Source organism: Nyctibius grandis, chromosome 22 (genome assembly GCF_013368605.1).
Source record: "Nyctibius grandis isolate bNycGra1 chromosome 22, bNycGra1.pri, whole genome shotgun sequence".
Taxonomy (NCBI): Eukaryota; Metazoa; Chordata; class Aves; order Nyctibiiformes; family Nyctibiidae; genus Nyctibius; species Nyctibius grandis.
In genome coordinates this window covers 846862-871905 of record NC_090679.1, presented here as the reverse complement: position 1 = coordinate 871905, position 25044 = coordinate 846862, and the positions used below count along the sequence as shown (strand labels likewise).

Genomic DNA, 25044 nt, shown 5'->3' with positions numbered 1-25044 from the left:
CGACGCAACAAGTGAGCTGAGATCACTTAAATCTATTTATAACAGGGTCTATAGCACTTTCATTATTATGGGGATTCAGGAGAGACTTATTTTGTATTTCAGGGTGGCAAGGTCTGTCGGGAGGAGGGAGATTAATTTTATAGAGAGGTTATATTCAATCCCTTTCAAATATTTCAATGATTGTTCCAGCAAAGCTGGAAAGTGAGCCTCCAGTCCGTTGTCTTCCAGTATCTGAAAGGACAAGGAAAAATGCAATGACTGGGACAGTGAGAAAAGAAAAAAAAGGAGAACCTAAGATATAAATTTTATATTCTGAGTATGACGGAGACACGGCATCATATAGAGGAGACACTGGGCAAGACTCATGATCTGCTTCTCTTTCTGATATTGATCTGCTCTGCTCTTATCTGTGCATCTGATTCTCTTTTCAACCTTTCTTTTTCCTGCTTTGCTAATGGTAGTCTCGTAAAGACCTCTTGTTTGTATAGTGCTTTTTTCAACTAAGCCACAGTATTGTCTGGGGCTCTGGGCTATCTGTTGTGCTGACTGAAACTCCATGTTTCACCCAAGGTGGACCAAATCAGCATTTATATCTAAATAAGCATTTAAAAATATCTCTTTTAACTGAAATTAACTGGTCATCGATCAAGATGACGTACAATGAGGACTCTCAGACTGCTTTGCTTGTATGCTTCTCAGCAGTCTGCAAAATGAACAAGAATTAGCCCTTAGAGGTTTATGCTCTGCATGTCATTGGGATTTGGTGATGAAGGAGATTAATTTCCTTCACTTTGGATTAGGAATGTGGCTTTTCTGATAAACATTAATTCTACCTTTACAGAAAATATCCCAGTAGGCCAATTAATTTGAATTTGCTGCATAATATTAATTGGTCTAGTAAACTTGCTTGATTACTGCTTCATAATGAAACAAGTAACATATCATTTTATGTTTAGTTTTCTGAACTACTGCACAGATTTCCTTGTTCTTGCCACACATTTTAATCTTCCTTTTTCTATCAGAGACACTTTTTCATTTTTTAACTTACCATATTTTAAAAATTAATTCTGATTAGTATTAAGTAATGTGATGTATTTAGTTACGCTACTCGGTCACTGCTGGGTAATGTTTTCTCATTCAGAGATGAACATCCTAGTGCTGTAGGTGAGAATAAAATAGGCAACACCACCAATTCTTATTTATATTCCACTTCTGTCTCTTTGGAGCTTTGATTCTGATTTTCATTTTCTTCCTTCATGACAGCAGTGCATTGGAGCGAAGTTTGTAACTTTTCAGCAGTAGCTCCAAAATCCCTACCCTGGTCAATATGCAGCAGCGTAAGCCTATACCTCATGTCAGTAATTTTCTCACTTGCTTTTCTGTTTTATCTTTCCGGTTTTGGCTTGTAGGTTTTCCTTTTTTTGCTAAATAAAAGGATCCTACTTGTATCTGCACTCATCTGCTATTTCCTTCATCTAAACCCAGGAAATAAAATGATGCTATAATCCACTTCAAATCATATTATATCAATCCTCATTAATTGAGGCTTTGTCTTTAATCACCTCATAAGATTATTAAGATAGATTTTTTTTTTTTTGCCTAAAAACTGCCACCCGTGTTATGAATAGGGCCACTGAATCTCCCTGAAATCCTCTATTTCTCCACAGTTGAAAATGTTACTTTGCTAAAAACCTTTCACTTGTATCCCAGCCTGATTCCAGCATGCACGTTTTTTTCATACATGACTCAGCATCATACTCACAACCTGCAAACCGTATCAAATTATTCAAATCTCTGTTCAATGATAAGGTGCAAAAAGTCCACAGCTATAACCCCCATAATTTCCAAATCTGAATGCAGGTCTAAAGTTGGATGGTCCAAACTGATTTTCCTAATTATGGCTTCAGTTTCTCATCAGGTCTTTTGGCCACGTAGGAGATGATAGTGGCAATTACCTGGATTAAGGTGTTTTTCTTTTTTCAAGATGTCTTTCCTCTATATAAATCAGGAATTAAATCCAATTTGAATTATGTGTATGTTGGCTCCATTACTACAATAATGAAAGTTTTGTGATGTAGCTGGAGAGGGGCCTGACTTCTTATATGAAATCACTACATAGATCTTGGTTTCTCAACATGAATCAAAAATGAAGACAAATAGAGCTAAATACTGAAGTCCGGGAATGTACATGAACATCCTCAAGTCTCTTTATTGGGGTGTGGGAGTTTGGTCCCTCTTTCTTTCTTCTCCAGCCTCTATGAGTCTTCCTTTTCTTGCACATAGGGTTTTTTCACTTCTTAGTACTTTCCTTTCCAGCCAATCCAGTACTTGTACTGCCTTTTTTTTTCCCTGGCAGGCCTCGCTGCTCATGTTTTTGTCTTTTGTACATAATACACTTTTATACTATTTAGTACAAAACACAAGACAGACTGCAGATGTGAGAATTTATTTTATATAGCAGAATACACTTTACATATATAAGAAGTTTTATTAACTCATGGAAGTTGAGCAGGATTTTTTTTTTCCAGTCACTTATTTCCTGTGAATCACTTGATACCACATTAATAATATTACTACATTCTTAACCTTGCGTTTTAGTCATTATATTTAGACTTCCATGCTTCTTTTCATAGTATCTTGTATCCTCTATTCACTTTGAAATAAAAATCCTACAGTTTCTCATCACAATTCTTTTGGAGCAAGAATATATTGCTCAAAATAAAGTACATCTGTATCTTCCAAAATCTGCAGAAAAAAACCTTATGAGCACAGCCAGTGAAATTCTATATTTCAGTATTTAACAGGTTATTTTTTATACTGATAGCTCAGAGTCTCACATATCATATGGTGCAATTGTACTTGGTTTAGACTAGAGCAATGGTACATGGGTATTCCTATTTCAGGTTTCTCAAACTGTACATTACTGACTCAAACGGTTGAACTTCAAGAAGCTTGATGTTCCACATATCTGTTTGTTAAGTATGATCTAATACAAGTAAATTCCAGTATTTGTTCAGCACTCATTAGGGGCAGACTCATTTCATGCACTAGGAAAAAAGTAGTCTAAAAGATCTAGTCAGAAATCTGTTATCTTATCCTTTGTTATAACACTAAATAGCTTTCCATTTCAAGACCTTAAACAGCACCAACTATTGTAAATCATGATCAATGAGAGGTATACAATGAATGCTTTCTTTACAGTGAGGGATGTTAGCATTGCTAGATCTTAAATGAGACACAAATAAACATTGTTATTCTAAGATATTTCACTCTTTGAAACTGAATGCGCCCTTATCTCCCTCCCCACCCCTTATCTTTGCAAATTACTGCTTCCCTTGCTGGATGCTTGTAGAAGGAATGATACTTACAGGGGTGACTATCAAATGTTAAATCTAGGGTAATTTCCTAGTATAATCAAAGTAAAAGCCATTATCTTCCCCTCCCTTCTCTTCCATTTCTTGAGTTCAAGTAAAATTTACCATATGGAAGAAAATTATATTAAAAAAAAAAAAAGGGAGGGAGTAGTTATGCCAAAGATCCAGTTTGGTGATATGTCACAGCACTTTACAGAGTAACAAAATACTTTTGCTCTAAAAGCTAATTTTTTGTCAAATCCAAAGGCGGTGTTACTTTGGGATAAGATGCTCAGAATGGGCAGGAGGGCAGCAACTACTTGGCTATTCCTTGCTATGTTTTACTGTCTGCTTTGACTAGATGAGAGATGATTAAATGGGGTTTTTTTGTGTGTTTAGGCCATATACAGTTGTTACAAGTCACAGCTCTGGGGCACTACTGTCCCAGGACTATTGCTCTCTAATCCTGACATAGGTTGCCTGCAGCCACTAAATATTTCCACAACTTTTTGTGGTTTTTAATCCCATGGTCCCTTGTGGCACGAAACAATCTGTCATCTCACTTTTGTCCCAAGTCTATTCCCTCTATCTAGCCCTGAAAAGTCTTGGTAAAAGCAAGAATGAAACAAAAGCATGTAATTGAAGGCAGAGGGAATCTGCAAGGGCATTCTAGCTTAAATGTTCTGTTAATATCATACAGAAATGTATTTCTATGGTTTATTATTTTAACAAGATATGTCGAGAGTTAAAAATTAAAAAAACATTTCAGTCTGCATTGACCAAGATCTGAACTCATTTGGGCACCCACATTTCGGTGGTTAACCGTAGTTAAGGATGAAATATCTGGCCATCATGTGTCCAGTCATCACATTTGGCCACCTTAAATTTCCTAGTTCAAGTGATGACTCTGTCTAGGTAAACAAAGCTTGAAAAACAGGTTTCTACGAAGCCCCAAGACCATCAAACCAAGTATGCCCCTATAAGAAGACAGTTGCTTTGTGGAGAAAGGAGGAAGAAAAGATGGCAAATGAGTGTAGCAAAGCAGAATGAAGAGCTTTGCATCTACCACAAGCTGAAATATCCGTTTAGAATCAAACTTCCAGGTTAGGCACATAATTGCCATTCACACATTTGAAGAGCTCACCATTTATCTCCATGGGAAACTGGAACAAAGTTTTGGGGGTTACTGAGATGTGCATCACTCAGGGGGTGCTCACTGTGGCTCATTTAGAATTGTGGTTATAGCTCAGGCCACAAATATAGAGATGGATTCACCCCAGCAGTGCTGAAGCTCACAGCTTATTCTCAGCCAAATGCATTCACAGCAAATCAGAGGTATACCCCAGCTAGGCAGATGAAATGGGGTTGGAAGGTACATTGGTGACAGTGGTTGTCATGCCTGTGTCTCAGTGGCCCTGAGCAGTCATACTCAAGCATGCTGTTTTCAGGTACTGAAGATATTTAAATATACTAGGCAAGAATAAATACCATATCAAAAAAATTACTTTTAGAGGATCTTTGTTATCAAAATGCTAATAATTATAGTGAGGCAAATAAGGCAAGTTTTCAGATTATGTTATCTGGTTCACCATTGAAGTATATGAAAAGAACTTAATAAACAGACTTAAACTAAATTTAATAAATCAAAACTCAGCATCTTAGCAGATAGTGCAGCCATTGAGTAGTGGGATATTGCACCTGAGCTTCTAATACACTTCACTGCTTTGAGAAAAAAGGAAAGTAAGTTTGAAGTGGGGGCCAAACCCAAAATTTGCCATTGATTTCAACAAAGTTTAGGAGCATTTGTAGCACTGCTCACACACTTCTCAGGAAATTACATAATATGGCATCCTCTACAGGAATCCTGTTGTGTTAGTAGGTGACTAGACAACTAGACACAAAGTTTAAGTGCAAATTAATGCTGAAGCTACAGCAGAAAGAAGAACCACTTGAAGTTGGGGAGAAAATTATATGTGTGTATAAATATATCTACACTAAAAAATATATTAACAGCATTCTAATAATTTGATTAGAGGTTTAGGACTGTTTCATTAGGGTTGAGAGATCCCCCTCATTATCCCACAATTTAAGCTCTAAATATATGTATTTAAGATACAGTTATTTTTCCCCAAGGACGTTCTGCCCTTGCTCGCAGAGTCCCAGAGCTGATGCAAATTTGTCCAAGGGTCAGCAGGTTTTTCACTCTTTCTGTAAAGTTAGCCATAGAAATATTTTTAATGTATTTCATACAGATATACTCCCTACCATTTTTCCCCTAAGCAAATAGTAATTAGGAGCAATGAAAAAAAAAAATCTTATTCTTTCTGACTTGCCATAAGACCTTATTTCATGTTTACTGAACAGCAGCCTCACAGTGTCCTCCTTGGAAGACTCAAGTGCCATAAGGAAACTGGTTGTATTTAGTCATCTTCTGCATCAATAGTTTTGCCTTTTGGGCTCCAAAATTGATTTTCCTCATCTTGGCATATATTTACAACTATGCCCCTTGACCTATTGCACTGCACTAGCCAGCAGTAGCATGAGTGGCAGAAGAAATGTAAGTCAGACTAGTGATTTCTGGGACATCAGAAGTGACAGCTTCATGAGTAGAGAGATTTGAGACAGTTGTTTTCAAAGATACTACGGCTGGGAATCAGTCACTATAGAGGCTATTCAAACTTAAGAAACTTTCTTTATGAAGAAATCCCCTGGAAGACAGGGAATGTGTCTACCCCGTAAGTACACAACCCAAAGTTGTTTCGAAAATATTTTAGACTTCTGCTAAGAATTTCATATACTGTGTGAGAACCATTTATCTCAAAAGTCTTAGATCTTTTTGTTAGAAACATGTTGGAGGAAAAAAGGCTCCATAAAATGTATTCTTGTTTTATATAAAATTCTCTTTTAAAACTGCCTTAGCCACAATATTCTTGTACATTATTGTCTAGTACGGGCTAGACTTTTGGCTATCAGTAGCATGTTTCTCTGCTGACACTTCTAATATACACGATCATAACCACCACTGTGGTCAGATTTCCCTCTTTTCCTCTTTTTTTTTTTCCCAATTCTCTGCCTCTTACCTCTTTGTACAACAGTCACTGCTGAGAAGTCCCAATCACTCACCACAGATTCTAGTTGCTGTTATAGCTAATAGCAATAATACGTAGCTGTTACGTGACATTTTTTTCTCAGCAGAATCTAAAGGTCATACAAGAGGTCTGGGAGAGCAGAGTGAGTGGATCCTTGCCTGATTTCTTCAAACCCAGCAAACCACAAGATAATTCTTCCTCTTAACTGCCACTCGTTTAAAGAGGGAAATATTGCATTCAGAGCATTTGTAAGCAGACCAGCATCATTATCACCATTTCACCAATGAAGGAATGCAATTAGAGAAAGTGACTTATCCACATTCACCCAGAAAAAAACTCAGTAGTTTAGGTCCTTGGAGAGTTAAACCATAGCTGAGCCATTGGATTATATCACCTGAGTTATGGTGGTGTGACCATGGTGAATATTTTTCTTTTGATTGTGAAGTGGACAAAGTTATGTTTAGATGAGCAGTTTCCTAAATCCAGACATCATGAGTTCACAGTTACTGTCACCAACAAGTTGTGGTCTGGTCTGCCCTCTATTTTACCTGAGGAAGTCTGGTTAGTTTCTTGGACGGAGAAGTGATCTCAGCATACGTACAATGTTAATGGTTTCTTGGCCGTTCTGAAGCATGCTAGTTTAACTGTGGAAATTATCAAATGAATACAGTGCACATTTAATAAGAATTTTTCAGTCATAGGGAATGATGATTTCTGTGAGGACTGTTGGTCCCCCTTTGGAGCAAAGAGTGGACAAGGACAACCATCTGCAGCCCTTTTCAGTCTTAATGTTCAATGGTGCCACAATGTCTCTTCTGAGAGGACCACAGAGACAGCCCTACGCTAAGGCTTAGGATTTTTCCCAGAAACCTGTGGCAGGCACAGTCCTGCTCTGTGTCAGGTCACTTCTGCAGGGCCATGGCAAGGACCAGCCAGGGGAAGCTGGGCAGTGCAGCGGGCAGGGAAACATTTCCCGGGCTGCTCCGGCATGCAGGCACTGGCTCCTGCCAAAGCCCTGGCCTGACCAGGAGCCACCAAGTGGCAGCTGTGGCATCACCCCCTCCTCAATCAGACAGACACATGTGTTCACTGCTTGCCAACCTTCCCTAGCCTGTGTTAAGCTGCTTCACTTCTGACTTTGCAGCCTTCTTGCCTTCAATTCCTTCTGGTGTTGTACAGGCAAAGTTTCTTTTTGTCCTTATTTTTCTCTGTGTACACTGATGAGAACAGCCTGTCCATCCTAACTATGCAGTGCTGTCACCCTTTGCATAATGGCTCAAGGAGCAGAGCTGAAATCTCAGGCGAGTTCTTCTCTGTTACTAGATAGAAACTAGTAACAATAGAAACAAAATATATTTTTGATCTCGGATTGGGGATGTGATGCATTACAGTTCAGTTTCTGTTGTGTTGGTTTCTGTTTAAGATCCTTCACCGTGCTGACATTGAAGCCAGTTTTCTTCACTTTAGTGATGCACACCATCCAGCCACAGTTATGATGTGAAGAGAAATGGATGATTATTTGCCATTTGCAGTGGCCATACCTTCCAATACCATCAGTCTTTTTATATTTTAAACATGCATTCCCAGCTATTAAATACTAGATATAATAAAACCAAATAATAGCTAATAATCTGTATAGTTTGCTTGCAATACAGAGGTATAATAGCTTGTCTGACATTTTTTAGAGCCAATATTTACCTTTATCACTGGTAAGTGCCTCTTGAGACTCATTATTCCTGTAATTCCCATTAAGAGGCAGTAGTAAAACAGCCTGTTGTCTTACAACTCTTGTTGTTAAGTACACGATGTTTAGTAATAAATATGTCAGCTTGTGCTGCACGAGAGAGTTATTATTATTTCTTATCTCTAGACATTTATAAATAAATGAATCATGTTTATTTATAGACTTCTTTCCATTTACTTCTTGCAGTAGCCAGATAAAACTGCTTTTCTTTAGGTATATAGTCATATTTCTTGAAGCTTGCATATTCCCTTTGAACCTGAGGCCGTAATAAAATTAATATTCTTGCTTTTTACATCTTTTGCTTTGCAAATAACCAAGGGTGATATTTAGGGAAAAAAGTTGTATTGAAAGATAAATTGTGTCAGTTCTAGAATAATGTGATAGAAATACTTCACAGAATTGAGTCACTTGAACTTCTAACTATTATTTCTACTGCCATTACTACGGCCTGATACAGGAAGATAATAATTAACTGGTGTCTCTAAATTGACTGATCAATGGCTCCACGCAGATCTATGACAATCCTCAATATAAATTTCAAACTCTGTTATATAATTAAGAAAGTCTTTTGCAGCAGTGTGAATATAACCAGGTTTGTGTGGTTTACCACTTAAGTATTTATGGCACTGTTCACGTGTCTGCAAGAATAAGGTTTTTAGCCTCATGCTTTGGCAAAATCCAGACTCAGAAAATTTTGTTAGCAGAACTTGCTGTAAAATCTGATTGTTTTGCCTTTTTTAATGATTATTTCTTAGCATCACCAGTATGCTTTTAAAAATCATTCTATGCATGGGTAGAAATATTGGGTGGGGTTTTCAAAGGCATCAAGCACTCATTTAATTCTGCTCATATCCACTTGAAAAGGTTTTTGTTGTTTTATTAACTCATTTGCTAGGAGGAGGCCAGTGCTGTCTGGGGGTGGATGATGGATGGTTAATCATCAGGACTAAAGCTATGATAAACATCTGAAAGTGAACTTTCTGGTTTACCAGTTCTCTATATTCTTCATAATGATTCTTCTCTTCTGTCTCAGTGTTCTTAACATTAATTTTCTTAATTTTTATACTTTTTGGGAGTTGAAAGCAAAAAATCTTTCCGTTCAAAAACTGTTAAGTGGAAGCAGACATTTTCAGCCCTGCTGCCTTTGTTGGAAAAGAAGGCCTAGGTTAGAGTCACTTACAAATTAGCATAACCATTCAATGACCAGAACACAACTCCTATGCATTCTTACAAAGCTGCTAGTAAAATCATGGCTGGGATCCTCTGGAAGTATTATGCTGAACTGTAAAAAGATTCACCTTCTCTGGGAGTCTGGTTATCTTTTGAGGGAGGATAACACATGTGGATGTAAGAGAAGCACACTCAGGTGTGAAAATTCTGGCTTTTCAGACAGCTAACATTATATCAATGCACATTACTCTTAGAATACATGCTGTGTCCTTTTAAACTGTTGAAATGGGATGTGTTCCTCTAGTTACTTCATTTATATTTTCTTCACCTTCCCACAGACAAGATAGTTAGGAGAGAGGGTAGTCACAAACAAGCTGGTAAAGGCCCTAATGACCAAGGACCCATTTTGCTTGGTCTAAATTAGCTCAGTTCCTTACAAATAAGTGCTGGTGCGACAAGCTAGGGAGGAGATGATAGAAATACGCAGAAATCAGCAGGCTGATTGACAGTAGGTATTGTCTTCTGAATAGTTATATGTAGTAGTTTTCTTCAAAGTTTGATTTAGCTGTCTCACGTAAGTGAAGAAACCAAATCCTATCAAGTCCACAAAGTTTTACATTAATCTGCATATTGTTTTGTCCATGATGCTTAGCTGAGCATTATGCATAGTGACAAAAATATTTCACATTGCTATATTAAAAGTAATGTTTGATCTAAGACTCCCGTGCATTTATTTCCCGAGATATTCACCATTACCTTTGAGAACTGTGTCCGTCATCTCTTCATGCCTGCTGTAGCCCCTCAGACAGGAAAAAGATGAAAACTGAAGTTGAATTTCCTGGATTTTTGTAGAAAAACAAAATCAAAGCAAAAACGCTGTCTAAAATGCCTCCTGAAGCTATTGAACTTAACAATTTTGTCCAAAAACAAGATGGCCTCTTAATTTAGCTGATTATTTTTAATTGATAAATGTTATTTTCTTTCTTAAATTTATGTCCCTACAGCAGGTCCTAACAATTGGCAGAGGTTTTTACTGTGGCCTCTATTGGCTTTTTCTCTTATTCAGAAGATGCATTCATTTAAGAGATTCTTGGCTGAAATCCACTTTTCTGTTTTTTAAGGTATTTCATAAAAAAAAGTAATTTAATTTAAGAGAAAGATCTTTCTATTGTACGTCACTAGGTTTTATTTTTGATTTTAGATGACCATAAAAGATTAATTTATGTTTAATTTTTCCAGATTTTTTCACAACCTTGTGATAAATTTGTTGCATTAATAAGTATCACTTCAACAGAGAGCAATCCTAGAAGCTTACAAACTACTTGTTTAGAAGTATGATTCTGCTGCTACGGGCAGTAATGGAATAGGAGCTCTAACTATGTGGGGTTTTTTTAAAGAAATTTGCATTAATCCCATAACAGCTGAATTATTTTTTTCCTATGAGGCATTTTAGTCACCTAGTATTAAGCAGATGATGCATACATGTAAAACTACCATGTGGCAGAGACAGTACATTCTGGGCAGCCATTAGCAAACCACTTCTAAACAAATTTAGCGTCTTAGGCCTGGTTCAGATCCTTAGGCTTGTACAACTTGAGGTTAATTAAATACTTCATATATGAGGACATTTGCAAAGAAATTCATCATAGCTGTTTGCATTTAAATGTCCTTGACTGGAGAAAGAGTTCAGCTAATACATCTTTCCTCCCTTGACAGCACATTCAGAAAAGCAATATGCCTTGTTGGTTGATCTGTCTGCAGGTGTTTGAGGGGAAATGTCTCTAGTCTTTGGGTGAAATGCATGCAATAGCTGGGCTGCAAGTGCAAAATTTACTCAGAGTGTCTTCAAATGACCTAAAGCAGTTTAATCAAATAAGTTTATCAGCAGCTGTGAAGTCATCCTGCCTGTTTGGATGGGCTTATAGGCAGAGTGAACAAGCCTATAGAAACTTGTCATTTCAAGACTTTTACCTCTCATTGTATTTGACGTAGTTTGTAATCAGATGTAACATGACAGCAACATCTTGACAAGCTGATAATACACTTCACTTGCAAAATTCATGTGCTAAGACTGCAAACACATTTTATTTAAGCTATGTCATGTTTATGCATAGCAGGAGGTTTTTTTCTTCTGTGTATCTGCTGTAGAAAGTCTGAGGAGAGCTTGAGATTTTATCTTTTTAAAGTATGACTGATATTTTTACAGCCTCCAAGAAAAAGTTTGACTTTCTTCAGTCACACTAATTTGTTTGGACAGTCATTCAGAGACAAAGCACAGGCTGAAAGAAGTTCTCTTATTATTTGCTCCCTGAAGCATGTGTGCCCCATTTTTTAGCCATTAGGGTGTTTCATAAGCTGTTATTATTTACCATACTGGTGAAAAATATGGAGATAGAGAAAAGGAAGTCAGTTTTTTCAGGTCTCCCATAGTCAGTCCAAGAGAGAGAATATCATTAAGAAAGTCGCTGGTGTTGTAAAAAAAGTTCTTTGTCATTGTCCTGCAGTAGCTTCTAGGGGTGATCTAAGAAAAACTGGAGGAGTTTCCCCTACTGATGTAGTATCAGAGCAAACACAGCAATGCCATGTCAGGGGGTCATGGACTGTCTGGTGACTGTGAATCTGTCGTCTGGCAAGGCTGTTCTTCCACTGTGAAGCTGAATAGTGCTATATATTTTTCTCTGTCTCAAATCCTGTTGCATCTAGATATTTTTCACTCCTTTTACTCAAGTAAAATTCTGCCTAAAAATGTCTGAGCAGTGACAAAGGAGAAGTGAGAATCCCCATGCATGCTCTGCATCTGGCATGTGAACATAGGAGGTGGGTGTTCAAACAGTGTCACTCGCCACTTTCTTTACCAGACTCCTTCAGAAAATCCTGTGTGGGTTTCCATAGGGATTCATCTCTGTGGAGTTTGTAGTGGGAGACGAGGAACAGGGATTCAAACTGCATTATCCTCATTCAAAATAGAGGAAAGCGTAATAAGTTAATAGAACCTGAGTCTGTATTAACAGAATCTTTCCTTCCATTTTGAAGAATCCTTCTGTAGGACTCGTGCTTAAGAACACTATGAATATTGTTATATACATGTATACACTCATATCAGCCTTTCCTGCTTTGGATCCTCTGCAATTGGTCATCCCCCCTACATAAGAGTATGAGCCTTGCTTTCCAGGAGCTTTTCCAAGAAAAGCTGAGGGCAGAATGCACTAGAATGACTTTTCCTCTCTCTGTATTTTTGTATGAGGGGAAAGAATGAAGAGTTGAGAATAAAAATTTTCAAGCTATACATATGCTTGTTTGAGTGCTATCCCCACAGATCATTAAATAAGTGAAATAATATTATTTTATACAGCCTGGCATTCTCTTCTAACAGTCTTTCTTAGATCTGTGCATTTATTTAAACAGTGAAATCTATAACATAAATACCCATATTTTTACTCTCATCTCTGGTTTATCTGCCATTTTATCTGGGAGACAAGGCATTTTATTCTGTTCCTGCCCTATATCGTGTTAATTGTTTTACTAAACCTTAACAGTTGTTCATCTGATTCAATTGTTTTACTGGATATACATTGTACAGACTGAACTATCTTTTTTTGAATGTCAAATCAGATTTCAGAAACATTCCTGTTGTTATATTTGTCCCTGGAAAACACTGGACAGAAAATTACACCTATTAAAACTGCATTCATTACCAAATCCACAGAAACAAATTTTTTGAATGAATAGCAGTTTATCAAGCAATGTGTCATAAAAGGAAGTAACTAAAGAAAACCAAAGTAAAACATTCACTTTCATTATTGAACATTTTTAGCTTTATTATTATAATAGAATTACAGTCTGACATAAAATAAAGAGCTTTTGCTAAACTCTGTAAAGCAATACATGCTTCTGCCATAAACAACCTCTATTAGATTTAGGTTTTATTGCCACATCACTGCACGGAGGTGCAATAAACATTCAATGTCATCTTTTTAAAATTATCCCAGGAGTAAACAGAAACTGTCCTCTATAAGAGTGTATCATTATTTTCAAGGAAGACTTACTATTATTACATGGTTTAGCAAAGCATCGTAAAAAAGCTACATAGAGAACACCTTGTCTTTGATAAACTGTGCAATCAAGTTTATACAGTATAATACTATTGGCATAGACTAACTAAGAGGTGATATAATGCAATCATTGCATAGCAAAAAGCAGACTAGTTAAGTAATATTCACATCTAATGTGCAAAATGCAGACCAAAAGGTAGCTATGAACTGCTAGAAAGATAAAATGCCCTAAATGAACACACTAGTTTAACGCCAAAAATAACAAGATAAACAAGTACACAGAAGTTAAAGAGCCATAGTTTATTTTTTTTTCTATACATATATCTACACATGATACCAGAAGATGAAAACATCCCCTTTTAATAAGCTCCAATCAGATAACTTATCAAGTTTAGACAGGACTAAATGTTAGACAATGAAGCATTATTTTAAAAAAACCTTCTCTAAATAAAGCATTAACTAATTCCTTTTGTAGATAAAGAATGTCAACTGTTTGATTTATTGAGAAAGTTTAGAAAACATTGCCTATGAAATTTGACTTAGTAGCTGTTTCTCTGGAGGCTCATGTAGCATTGTTTTAAAATTCATTCAATACCATATATTACATTTTTTTAACCGATGCTTGCAAATATCCACCATTCTTCCCATCTCTTTGAAAAATCTTTATCTGAAATTTTGTTTATAAGAATCAGCAGTAATGATACTGACTAGAATTTTTTAAAGGGAGCACAATACCTGCAAAATGGACATCTTGTATTTAAAGCCCTTACATATTATTCCTACAAATATATTGCTACAGTAAAAATGAAATGTAGTAAGTTTACTCAATAAAATCTATTTTCCTGTACATTCTTTTATGTATGACTTTTTTGTATTTAATGCTACATATATTACATGACTTATTGTAACAGTTATGTATCAGCAAATATAGCAATAATATACAGATGAACTTCTGTCTTAAATATTTCACCATTTTTACCTACCAAATATAATCCCATACTTTAGTATTTATGCATGACCTGAGCAGACCAGTCATTAATCTAATAGTATACATTGGATGACATTGTCAAATTGCAAGCTACTGTACACTTAACCACTTTACAAATGGAATTAATTCCAAGCACTTTCTGCGTATTTATTTTTTTAGGCTTTCCAGTACCACTGTGTTTTGTTTTTTTTTTTTAATTCAGGCTCTAAATATGTTTTATTGAACATTTAACAACATATTAAGAGCTAAGAGGTGAATCCTACACGATGTTTTAAGAACGCAACTTTAAAAAAGTAAAAAAATGTACAATCTCATGCTGCATATTTACATATATTATTTAAATACTGTATTTTGTCTTTCTGCTCTCCATAAATCTCAGTCTAAAGCTTCTTTTTAATGTATCATTTTATAAAAGAATACATTCAACATATCTAGAGCTTGCAAAAATTGTTGGTTTTCTTTTTTTTTTAACTTTCTAAAACATAGTGATGAGTAAAAGCTATCTGTAAAAGCATCCAGGAGTTGTTTGGATTACACAGGTGACAGAGGGAACGTGGGATCTGCACTTGATTGCGTAACTGGTTTTAAATCTAGTCTAGTGTCAACTTAATGCTTAGAACAAGGCTTCAGTAAGACAGCAGAGTAAAGCATTTGTTACCATTCGATCTGATGTGCTATACAGTGACAAACTGTACCTAGAGTGAGTAATTTCTTTTTTCTTTAAAGACCATTTAATATTATAAGTCAGGTGGTTTGGAATATAGAAGAGAAAAAGGGTTAAGAAAATAACATATCTTATGGGATTCAGCAAACAGAAAGCTTTGCATCCTTGAAAAGATTATAAACAGTGGTTGAATAAATGGTACGGTATAGTATGTGCATCAGGAATGTCATAAAGAATATTTTCCCACTCCCCATAATCCTTTGAGTAAAAATATCTTTTTCACGTACATATACAATACCTTTTGAGGACATTCAGTACTAAGCTATCTACAAATGGTTTCCTTTTTTTTTTTCATTACTCTACAACCCTTTCTTTCCATTTTCAGAATAACTTTTCCAAAGTATATAGCTTATATTGTTCTTTCCCTCACGCACAGGTTTTTTTAAAAATATACAGATATATTTTACCTTTTGTTAAATAAAGAAACCTTTATTTTCTTTAAGACAGAGGCAATGAAGCAAATACGAATTACTGTATGTGAAAATGGGAAGAAATTCCCCAAGCAAAAGACAAAACGGAACTATACGAATAAATGAGGTTATTGATGTGGAGTTGGAGCTTTTAACTGGGGCTCTCGGTTTAAGTAGGTAGCCCAATAGACTAAGTTAAAGATTCCAAAAAGCAATGGGAAGGCTATTCTTGATAGTCGATCAATTTTACTGACGCTGTTAAAAGTTTTCTTGGGTTCTGCAGGTTTTGTTTCTGGCTTAACTTCTTTGGGCTCAATCGTTGCACTTTTAGCAATGGTTGCCAGCCCAGGGTCCCTTGCAATATTAGGGGTGTAGCTCGTAGCTGCAGCTGTGTACGTGTTATTTTTCTTAATGAGAGGATCCTTTACCTTCTTTGGCTGAAGAAAGAAGAAAATGTTTTATTCTCACTATCTTCTCAACAGATAAGCTTATGAAAAAGCATCATAAAATTTTGCAATTAATTGAATTTATACCATAAATTGTAATAGGCTGGAAGAAGTTAGTGTCTGGATACAAGACTCATGCAAAATATTTAGGTGTAGACAAAGACAAAATCATCCATCTGCATTACTTGTATTAGTTAAACCAAATTAGATGACAGATAAACTATAAGGAGGACTTATACTGATAGCTACGCTCACTGATAGACAAAATTACTTTTAATGGTAATCAGGAGTGACAAACCACTCATAACTCAATGTTCCCTTAATCAGCTGTGCTTCTTGACCAGGACAAAAGCTTTAAAAGACACTGAATTTCTTAATATAGATTTCCAATATTAAGACAAATAATGTTATATGATGCATTCTAACACAGTTAATACATAAAAATATACAATAAAAATATCGTGTGCCCATGCATTAAAATGTGGATTATTTAATAAAATGCAAAGCTGTCAGTATTCTATTCACTAACAATTTACACCAAAAGCATATGCGTTACAGAACAGAAACTTAATATTCTTGTTTGAATGTTACAATTGGATCATAATGGCTGAAATGTCATTCCACATACAGGGACTAAAGTAAGAATGTATTGAAAATATTTTAGTGGAGAAGTAGTTATTAATCAGAATATCTAGATTTTTTTCCCCTGGGTCCTTGTGTTTTCTAGTATTCTACTTCTGGGATCTACTTGTAGGAAAAAAAATTTCAATTTTGACATCTGGGGTTACCAGTTGGAATTCAACTGTCCCTGTTGTGGGCAGTCCAAGCCCTTTCTCCAGCCACTGCACAAGGATAAACATAGAAGAGAGATGTAGCAGGTTGTTAAGGAGGTGTAAAGAAAAGCAGCACTTTGCTCCAAGTCTCTTTGCTCTGATTATGAGAAAAACAGATAAAAAAATCCAAAGAGCTTAGGAAATCTTTAGGTGGTATTTGCCACAAAAAGAATAGACAAATGTTATCCATTTTATCCTCTTAGAAAGGAAAAAAAAAAGATATAGCTAAAGAGAAAATATCAGCAGAATGTGATCTGTTATGTCATTTCACAAGATAGCAACTATAATTCTCTGTTTTCAAGAAGCAGCTGTCCCACAGAGGCAATATTTTTCAAAGTAGTCGAAGTACTTTTTATGACAGATCAACTATAGATTAACAGCTATACAGACCTCCCAGGAGGGGAGCTTTGGTAAAAAGTTCTCTTTCAAGAGGTGAACGTTTCAGGGAGTAGATAGGCCCCTGGGACACCTGGAATGCGAAGGGAACCTGCAAAAGCATCAGGGCAAGTGGGGAGAGGCTTGTCGAAGCATGGCTTGGAGCCCCACGCCGGAAGGGAGTGAAGGCTGAAATGTTAAATTTCTGCTACTTAGTAAGAAAAGGGATTCACATGACGACTCTGATGAAGATGCTCTTTATTTCATGGCACTAATATTCAGCTTAGCTTGAGGCTAAGAAAAAGCTTCAAATTGTCTTAGAATGTTTCTGAATAGCAGGAACAAAAAGGCTGAAAAAAATACTCAGAGGAATCTGATCCACAGAAAGCCCTGACACCAATCAGGGTCTTAATATTTAATGTCAAACTCAACTTTATGAAAAAGTAACATGACAGCTAATTAGAGCTATCAGTTTTATTAAGCTGCGATGTTCTGTTCACCGTTCATTTGCCTTGCCTGCCTTTCCTGACGTCTGCAGTTAATGCACTCTACCAGGTACCGGTATGTCGTTGCTGACTTATATATAACAACACATAAAGACCCTTACCTGTTGTGGAATGCAAAGCCATAAATCTTCCAATGTTTTAAACAGTGTTTGAATATCGTGTTTATATTGGTGTGTTTTTTTCTGAAAATGTAATTTTCTTTGAAACAAATGAAATGTCTGATTATAGTAACTATGTTACAAGTCAGGTTATATTAACAAGGAAATATTCAACACTTAAGCGTTTTGTTCTATTAATACAGCACATTTTTTACAATAGATATCATGAAGATAGGAGCACAACAAGGAATCAAACAAATTATTTTCAATGAAAGTATCATCAGTAACTGAAAACTCAATATTCACCAGCAGTTGTGCAGCTCATTACTGTAAATTTGTTTTGTTACTTCACCCATTTGTTCTACAATACTTTTGTATTAGTTGTCGTTGTGTAAATGTCCTAATTTTATTTCTGTTTTCTCACTGACTTACACAACTAAAATAGCAAAAAAAATATAATTATATATAGGCATACCCTCCTGAATTCAACACATATATTCGCATACGAATGAGTAACATCTGCTCCTCCAAATATTTATTCTGCTGAATCTCTAGTCTGTGAATGTTCATAATAACTAATTAGGCAAGCTAAAGCTCTCTTTCAAGATCTCTCTCTGAAAAAAAACAACCAACCAAATGAGCTTCCTCACAGAAGCAGCTGACACGATAACTCACAGGAAAGGGGAAACTTTCTCTTTCATCCCCTAAATGTCCTCTACAGTTTCTTGATGCACCTGTGATTTACAGACTGGGTCTGATCCCAGACCAAAGGGAGTCACCGTCATGTCTCTCTTGCATTCAGGGGAGGTATGGATCAGGGTTGCACAGTCACAACACAACTGTCAGTGCTTCCCCCAAAATAAATCAATTTCTCCTATAGACTGAGAAGTAAAAATAATATTTCTATTTTTAAAAAGCAGGGAAATGATAGGAGGCAAAAGAAAGGAAAGAAGAAGTTCTGTGGTGATTTATTTGGTCATGATCACAGAGTAGTCCTCCTGAAGTTCATGTTGGGAAGCAATATACTTTGGAAACTGTAAAATACAGTAGCTACAAGATTTTTTTCTACGTTTATACTGAGGCATCCAGATTTTCTCTTGCTCGAACACTTGAAAATAAATTGCCTTCCCTTAAAAAAAATACACATTTATCTTTCTGCTCAGTTGTACAAGTCAAAATCTCAGTAAAATTTTTGATTATTAATAGCATTACATATCCAGTATTTCAGAACTAGCATTTAGGTACTCAATGTCTAAGTAATTATTGTTTATGTGTAGAAATGCTGTGTGCAAACACATGAAACTCTTTTGGAATATTTACTTACTATTCTAAATAATAAGAATTCCTAACGGGCTAAAAAAGCCCTATATAGTGACCAAGCATATGACCCAGTATGACCTGTTGGGATAGATATTAAGTGGTGTTACCTTTTCAGGAACAACGCTTTTGCCATCCCATGCATAGCCTCTCTTTGTGAAGTAATTCACTGTTGCAAATTCGATGAGTGCAGAGAACACGAAGGCATAGCACACGGCTATAAACCAATCCATAGCAGTGGCATAGGCCACTTTGGGGAGTGAATTCCTTGCGCTGATGCTCAGAGTAGTCATTGTCAGGACAGTTGTCACTCCTGCAAAGCAAACAGTTTTAGTATCTTTAGATCAGTGGCTGTATTTTCTGCTTCATTTTTCAACTGTTACAGTAGGTGGGAAAGCCTTGTCTTCACCTCTAATTCTTACAAACTTCCCCACTTAAGTTCAGTTGCTAATTGAGGATATCAGATCTCACGTTCTGTGGAAGTTGCAGGATCTTCAAAACAACTTTTATACCTTTATTCTTTGACATTGTTGTAGCAGAATAATATTTTTAAAGTTGGAATAGGAATAATATTTTGAGTTGTGGACTGGACACTACTTTATGCTTCCTGGTATTTGTTGCTGTTCCTTACTCATGCCCTGCAAATTGTCCTATAGATGTAACAATTTAACATTTTTAGTTCTTTCTTCCAACAGTTCTAAGATATTTAGATAGAAAACTAAAAAACTTGTTTTCATTCAGCTTATTTGGTATATGCTTCTTCAAATATATACACAAATGCAGTAAGCTTTATGTCAGACCACATTTATTTGAATTGATCATTTTACAGATTTCTGTCCCTTTATTCACTGATGCCCTGAAAATAGCAAAGAATTTATGTAAGAACAATGACAATGTATTTTGCATTTCTGATATCAGAGTTTCTCACTGCTGATGAACCTTTTCCCTTAACTGGCCATAGAGAGCAAGCAGGACTGTATGGAACTCACTCCGCTTGCAGCTGCTTAAAAAAAAAAAAAATCTGCAAGTGCAGGCGAGACATTTACATCAAGTCACATGCCCACAAGTTACCTTGACAACTGCAGTGTCATGTATTGAATGTGTCTTGCAAGTTCATCTTCGCTGCACTGTTAGTGAAAACGTGCAGTGGTCTAAAATAGGCCAAATAATGAACAATACATTTCAGTGCTGGTGTAAAGATCTTGAATTATTAGTGCATAATGAGGAAACAATTTCTCCTCCCTGAGAGACAAACTAATCCTGTCTTTGACTCATTACTAGCGAGCTTATTTTTCTCTTACGTAGCAGCAAAACAAGATTTATAATTTTTGTTAGCTGTGGTACTAAGTGCACTAAAAGATGTAAGTTGTGCTTCTGTATGTATATACGTTCATGCAAAATTTTCTGAAACATTGTTTCACTGCCATTAAGAAATGAAAAAGCTATCTTGATACATAACATGGAGTAAACACAAGACTATTTACTAAATAACTGTCTTCTAAAAGGACAAATGGGTCGGTTCTTGAGCCTGTGAAGATAGCAGCTTGAACATCGTGCAGTATTATATATTATTCATTGTGAGACTAGGAAATTTTGTTCTCCATCTAGGGGCAATGAAATATAGCATTTCAAGCTGATCATCTGACATTTCTTTTTAAATGGCATGTGCGAAAAGAGGTAAAATAGTTACAATTTCAATAGCTTTGACTACAGAGGCCCATAAAAGTCCCTGGTTAATTCTCAGTGAAGTTGATGATAAAAATTCAGAACTAATTTTCGATGTTAATCTAAACATTATGTAAATCAAAATTAACTATACTGTGGTCTAAACTATTCTTCTGTAAACACACATCTGTATATCAACAGAAAGCCTCTTCTTGGTTCATGAGGCCTAAGGCTATGTAAGTTACTTCATTTCCAGAGGCACTGGGAAACTAAAGCACAGCTGTGAAGAGTGCCAGAAAAGGTCAACAAAAATAGCTCTTGTTCAACAAGAGTTTCAGCCTGTGTTTCTCAACATCAGGCCTTGTGACTCTCTAGCTTTGCTATGTCCAGTGTAAATTGGTAAATTCTCTTCTGCAAAGCAGGAGGGTCCATGGCATCCTGCCCCAGCAGTGCCCCGAGGCAGGGAAACTAGTGTAAAAGCCAACTCGGCTGTATGTTCTTCCACTTCCTTCTGCCAAAGGTGTTCAGGTGCCCCATCTGAACATCACAAAAAAGACTAGGTCACATAGCAGAAATATCAGCTTCTGTTTTCCTTGACCGAACATTTGTTTACAACTTTTTTGGTTTTTAATTATGTACTTCACTTGGATTAGTATCTCCAAAGAATATGCTAGTTTGTTTTTAATTTTAAGATAAGCATTTGCAAGCAGTGGTTAACACACTAGGGACCAACTGTATAAGCTTAAGAGTCCTTTAGATTGCCTTCTTACTGCTGAGTGCATCTGTTCACCGCTGTAAGCACAATAAATTGTAACTGATTTCAACAGGACACCTTTAGCAGCAGTCTGCAAAAGGGATTGATGAAAAAGATTTTTAAGATAAGAATTTTCAAAGGGCCTAAGGATGTCAAGTGACCAACACCCATTGATTAAAGCCTTTTTGACTATCCCCACCATGAGCGTCATTGCTATTGTCAGAAATGTTTTATTCATATACTTATTTTTTTGGAAAAGTCAAACTGTAATACATCACTTAAGATATTTTTAGGTCTCTTCTTACAATCACTTTAAAAGCCTTGAACCTTAAATCAGCTTCTGCTGCGTCACTGCGATAAAACATGTAAACTATTGTGTACTGCACTATGTCCAGGCTCATGCTGTTCTCCAATATCATGTTACACATAACTAGTTTTACCATAAAATTTGTTAAAACTATTTAGCTTATGATTGCCAAACGGTTTATAGGTCTTGCTTACCAAATACAGTTCTTGCTGGAACAGATTCTCTGTTAAGCCAGAAGGACACCTGTGACAGTATCACTGTCATGATGCATGGCAGATAAGTCTGGATGACAAAGTAACCAATCTTTCTCTTCAAATGAAAATGCGTAGTCATAACAACATATTCTCCTAAAAACAAGAAAACCAGGAACATTAAAGCTTTTATAAATATACAAATTAGAGGGCTTTATAGGAAGTATTTTTTCATTGTATTCACCCCTATTGTAAAAAAAAAAAAAGTCCTCAGATCAACTTGGGTCAGCTCTGAAGAAAACATTTAATAAAGCAGGTTCTGAAGTTCCACTAATAATACAAAACCAGACAGTTCTGGGAAATGCTAATTAAATTTACATCTTTTCATCTCAGCTGGATTGTGAATGAAAGTCTGCATTAACTGGTGGCTGTTTAGACCTCTTGTGAAAGGTCTTATTCCATTAGAAGGTGGAAAACCACCATAATATAGACATGTAAACATCATACAAAGAGTAAATGAAGACAGGCACTCAGAAGTGTTTCAGTTGGGCCAGGCTTAAGATGTAATTGTTGATGTGATTGTGTCTGCATTACCACTGTCTGCTTTATGTACTTTGAGGATTAAGTGTCCCTGTTCTGCTAATTCAGTACTTCAGTAAATTATTCTCTCCTGAAGTAAATGGAGTAAATGCAAAAATAACACAGATATTTTCATTATCACTAATTTTTTGAGTGATACAAAAACATATGAGCTGGGTATTCTAATTACAATTGAAAGGATTTTTAAGTATTTATGTAACTCTGTAAACCTTTCCTGCCAGAGCACAGCAAATAATGCCTCATTTTCAGATCATTATTTACATCATTGAAAATGGATTTTGAAAAACAGTATATGCTCAAAAGACTGGAAAACCTATTGTTGTGACTTTTTTTTGGAGGAGATTGATTCTTCTTCTTATGCAATAAGCATTATCTTAGGAAAGAAACAGGTGGACATGTAACTGAATGGAAACCTCTGTCTAGATTAGAGATGACATGTGAAATTACTGTTACTCTATTTTAAAATGTAGGCAAAGAGGAAGTTGCTCTTGTACAGGAAAAGCACAAATTGGATTGAAAAAACTATGTCTAGACATTGACTGCTTATGCATCGAGCATGTCAAATGCCCTTTTCTTTAATTCAGAGTCTGGAAGAACATTCATTTGAACAATCTTGCTCAGTGTATAACCCTGAGGAAAGCCTATAAATAAGATGTGACAATACTCCTGGTATGTTTCAATATAAAAGACAGTAGCAAAGGGAGAAAAGAGAATCAATCATAAATTGAGAGTTAAAGCAAAGGATATACGAGGAAAATTTTCTTTCAAAAACAGGACTAGCAGTAGTCATATAGTGGGCATTATTACTTGGATTTTGCCCACCTTTGTTTAACTTTCACTGAAACAACCTTCTTTTCCTCTGTACCAGAGATTATGATCTTATGAAGGGTGCCAGCCTTGGCTAGAAGAGCCAATAATTCAATTTTATCTACTAAAATATGACGTGGGAAGGTATTTTAATGCAATCAGATATGGAATGCTCACAATGATATGTCAGAATTAATTCAGTGATTGTAGATGGCAGGCTAAGAATACAGAGTGAACACACCAGTGTACTCTGAAGCTTTATTTAGGTGCTTAAATTATCAAAGTATTTTTAACCTCTGGAAAATGAGAACAAGATTCAAAGCATAAAGGCAATTAAAAAGACAGGGATTACTCTCATCTGTTAAGCATTGCAGCAGGTCTGAGCTAGAAGTCAGCTAAAGGTAATACCATGAGGAGTGAATCAGGGAAAGCAGAGGCCTAGAATAACACCTACAGTTCAGTTACAAGGTGAAAGCATGCTTTTAAGTCTCCAAAGTACCAATGGACTGCAGTAATTTATTAGAAGATAGTAGATCTTTGAGATTTATTTAAGTAACTGCAGGACATGAGAGTATTCCAGTTATTTACTGAACCTTTAGCCTCACACATTTTATGGCTTTAATTGAAAAGCACAGCCACATTCATGACAGCTGCTGACCACTGTCTAACTTCCCAGCAATTCCTCTGTAATTGTTTTCAAAGGTTCAGCCATAAAATTTCCTACAAGCTAAAATTTCAAATAGCTCTTGAGCAAAATACTTCCTATACTCATAGTGTCTGATTACTAGGCTTTCACAAGTTGTAGTTTGAGTCACAGCTTATGCATCTTACATTCTCTTATCTCTTATTATCTTGTCCAAAGAAGTTAGAAAGGTATTTCTTTTTAGCTTCCTTGAAATTCCTAGTCTTCTACAGAGAACTGTGTTGAGCAAATAAATGTTTTTCATTTTATTCATTCCATGAAGTTTAAATTAGTTTACATGTATTACCCAATATGAAGCATTTAAAAGTGGTCACACAACTCCTTTATCTATATTAACTTAATGTGTCAAATGATTGTACACATTTGAATATTCCAGTGCTCTAGAAGAGTTTGTGCCTGTGTTCAGCACTTCTGTAGCTGCAGTTTTTAACCACCCCTTAATTCTACAGTATATCACAATCATTGCATCAAATGCTCAGGTGGTGTAAACTAACCTGTATCCTTAGAATAAAATAGTTGACAATTCAGTAAAGTTACATCAAATCTATTACTCAGTGTTCTGCAAACTATTTTGTATCAGGTGAGCACCTAAAATTACTGTGCATCACATCAGACATAAGGTTTGAGGTGGGAACTGAGTTTTCGCTATAATATTTTTTTCTGTCACTGTAGATAGGAAGTAAGGCTTTTCTTGCTATTAATTTAAAACAAAATATTTGTCATTTACTACTTATGCCATGTAAGCCAATAGAAAAACTCTTAAGAACGGCATCCTCTCAGCAGATTTACAGAACATCAGAAAAAAATATACCATTGTGAGTATAAATCCTGATGATTCTCAGTGCAAAGCAATGTTTTCAAGGTGGCAAAATAATTCTATGTAAATAGGAACTTGCACAAGCCCTTTAAGCA

At 35.9% G+C, this 25044-nt stretch overlaps 1 protein-coding gene across 2 annotated transcripts in view; it reads right to left on the bottom strand.

The window, feature by feature from the left end:
- Positions 1 to 13148: 13148 nt before the first annotated feature.
- GABRA1 (gamma-aminobutyric acid type A receptor subunit alpha1) overlaps positions 13149 to 25044 on the bottom strand; it is a 42984-nt gene continuing 31088 nt past the window's right edge. For both annotated transcript variants that reach the window (XM_068417229.1, XM_068417230.1), the window contains exons 8-10: positions 22026 to 22178; positions 19216 to 19418; positions 13149 to 15967 (exon numbers count right to left, since the gene is read on the bottom strand). In XM_068417229.1, coding sequence (XP_068273330.1) covers positions 15659 to 15967; positions 19216 to 19418; positions 22026 to 22178 — 665 coding nt within the window. In that variant the 3' untranslated portion in view covers positions 13149 to 15658. The remainder of the gene's footprint in view (positions 15968 to 19215; positions 19419 to 22025; positions 22179 to 25044) is intronic.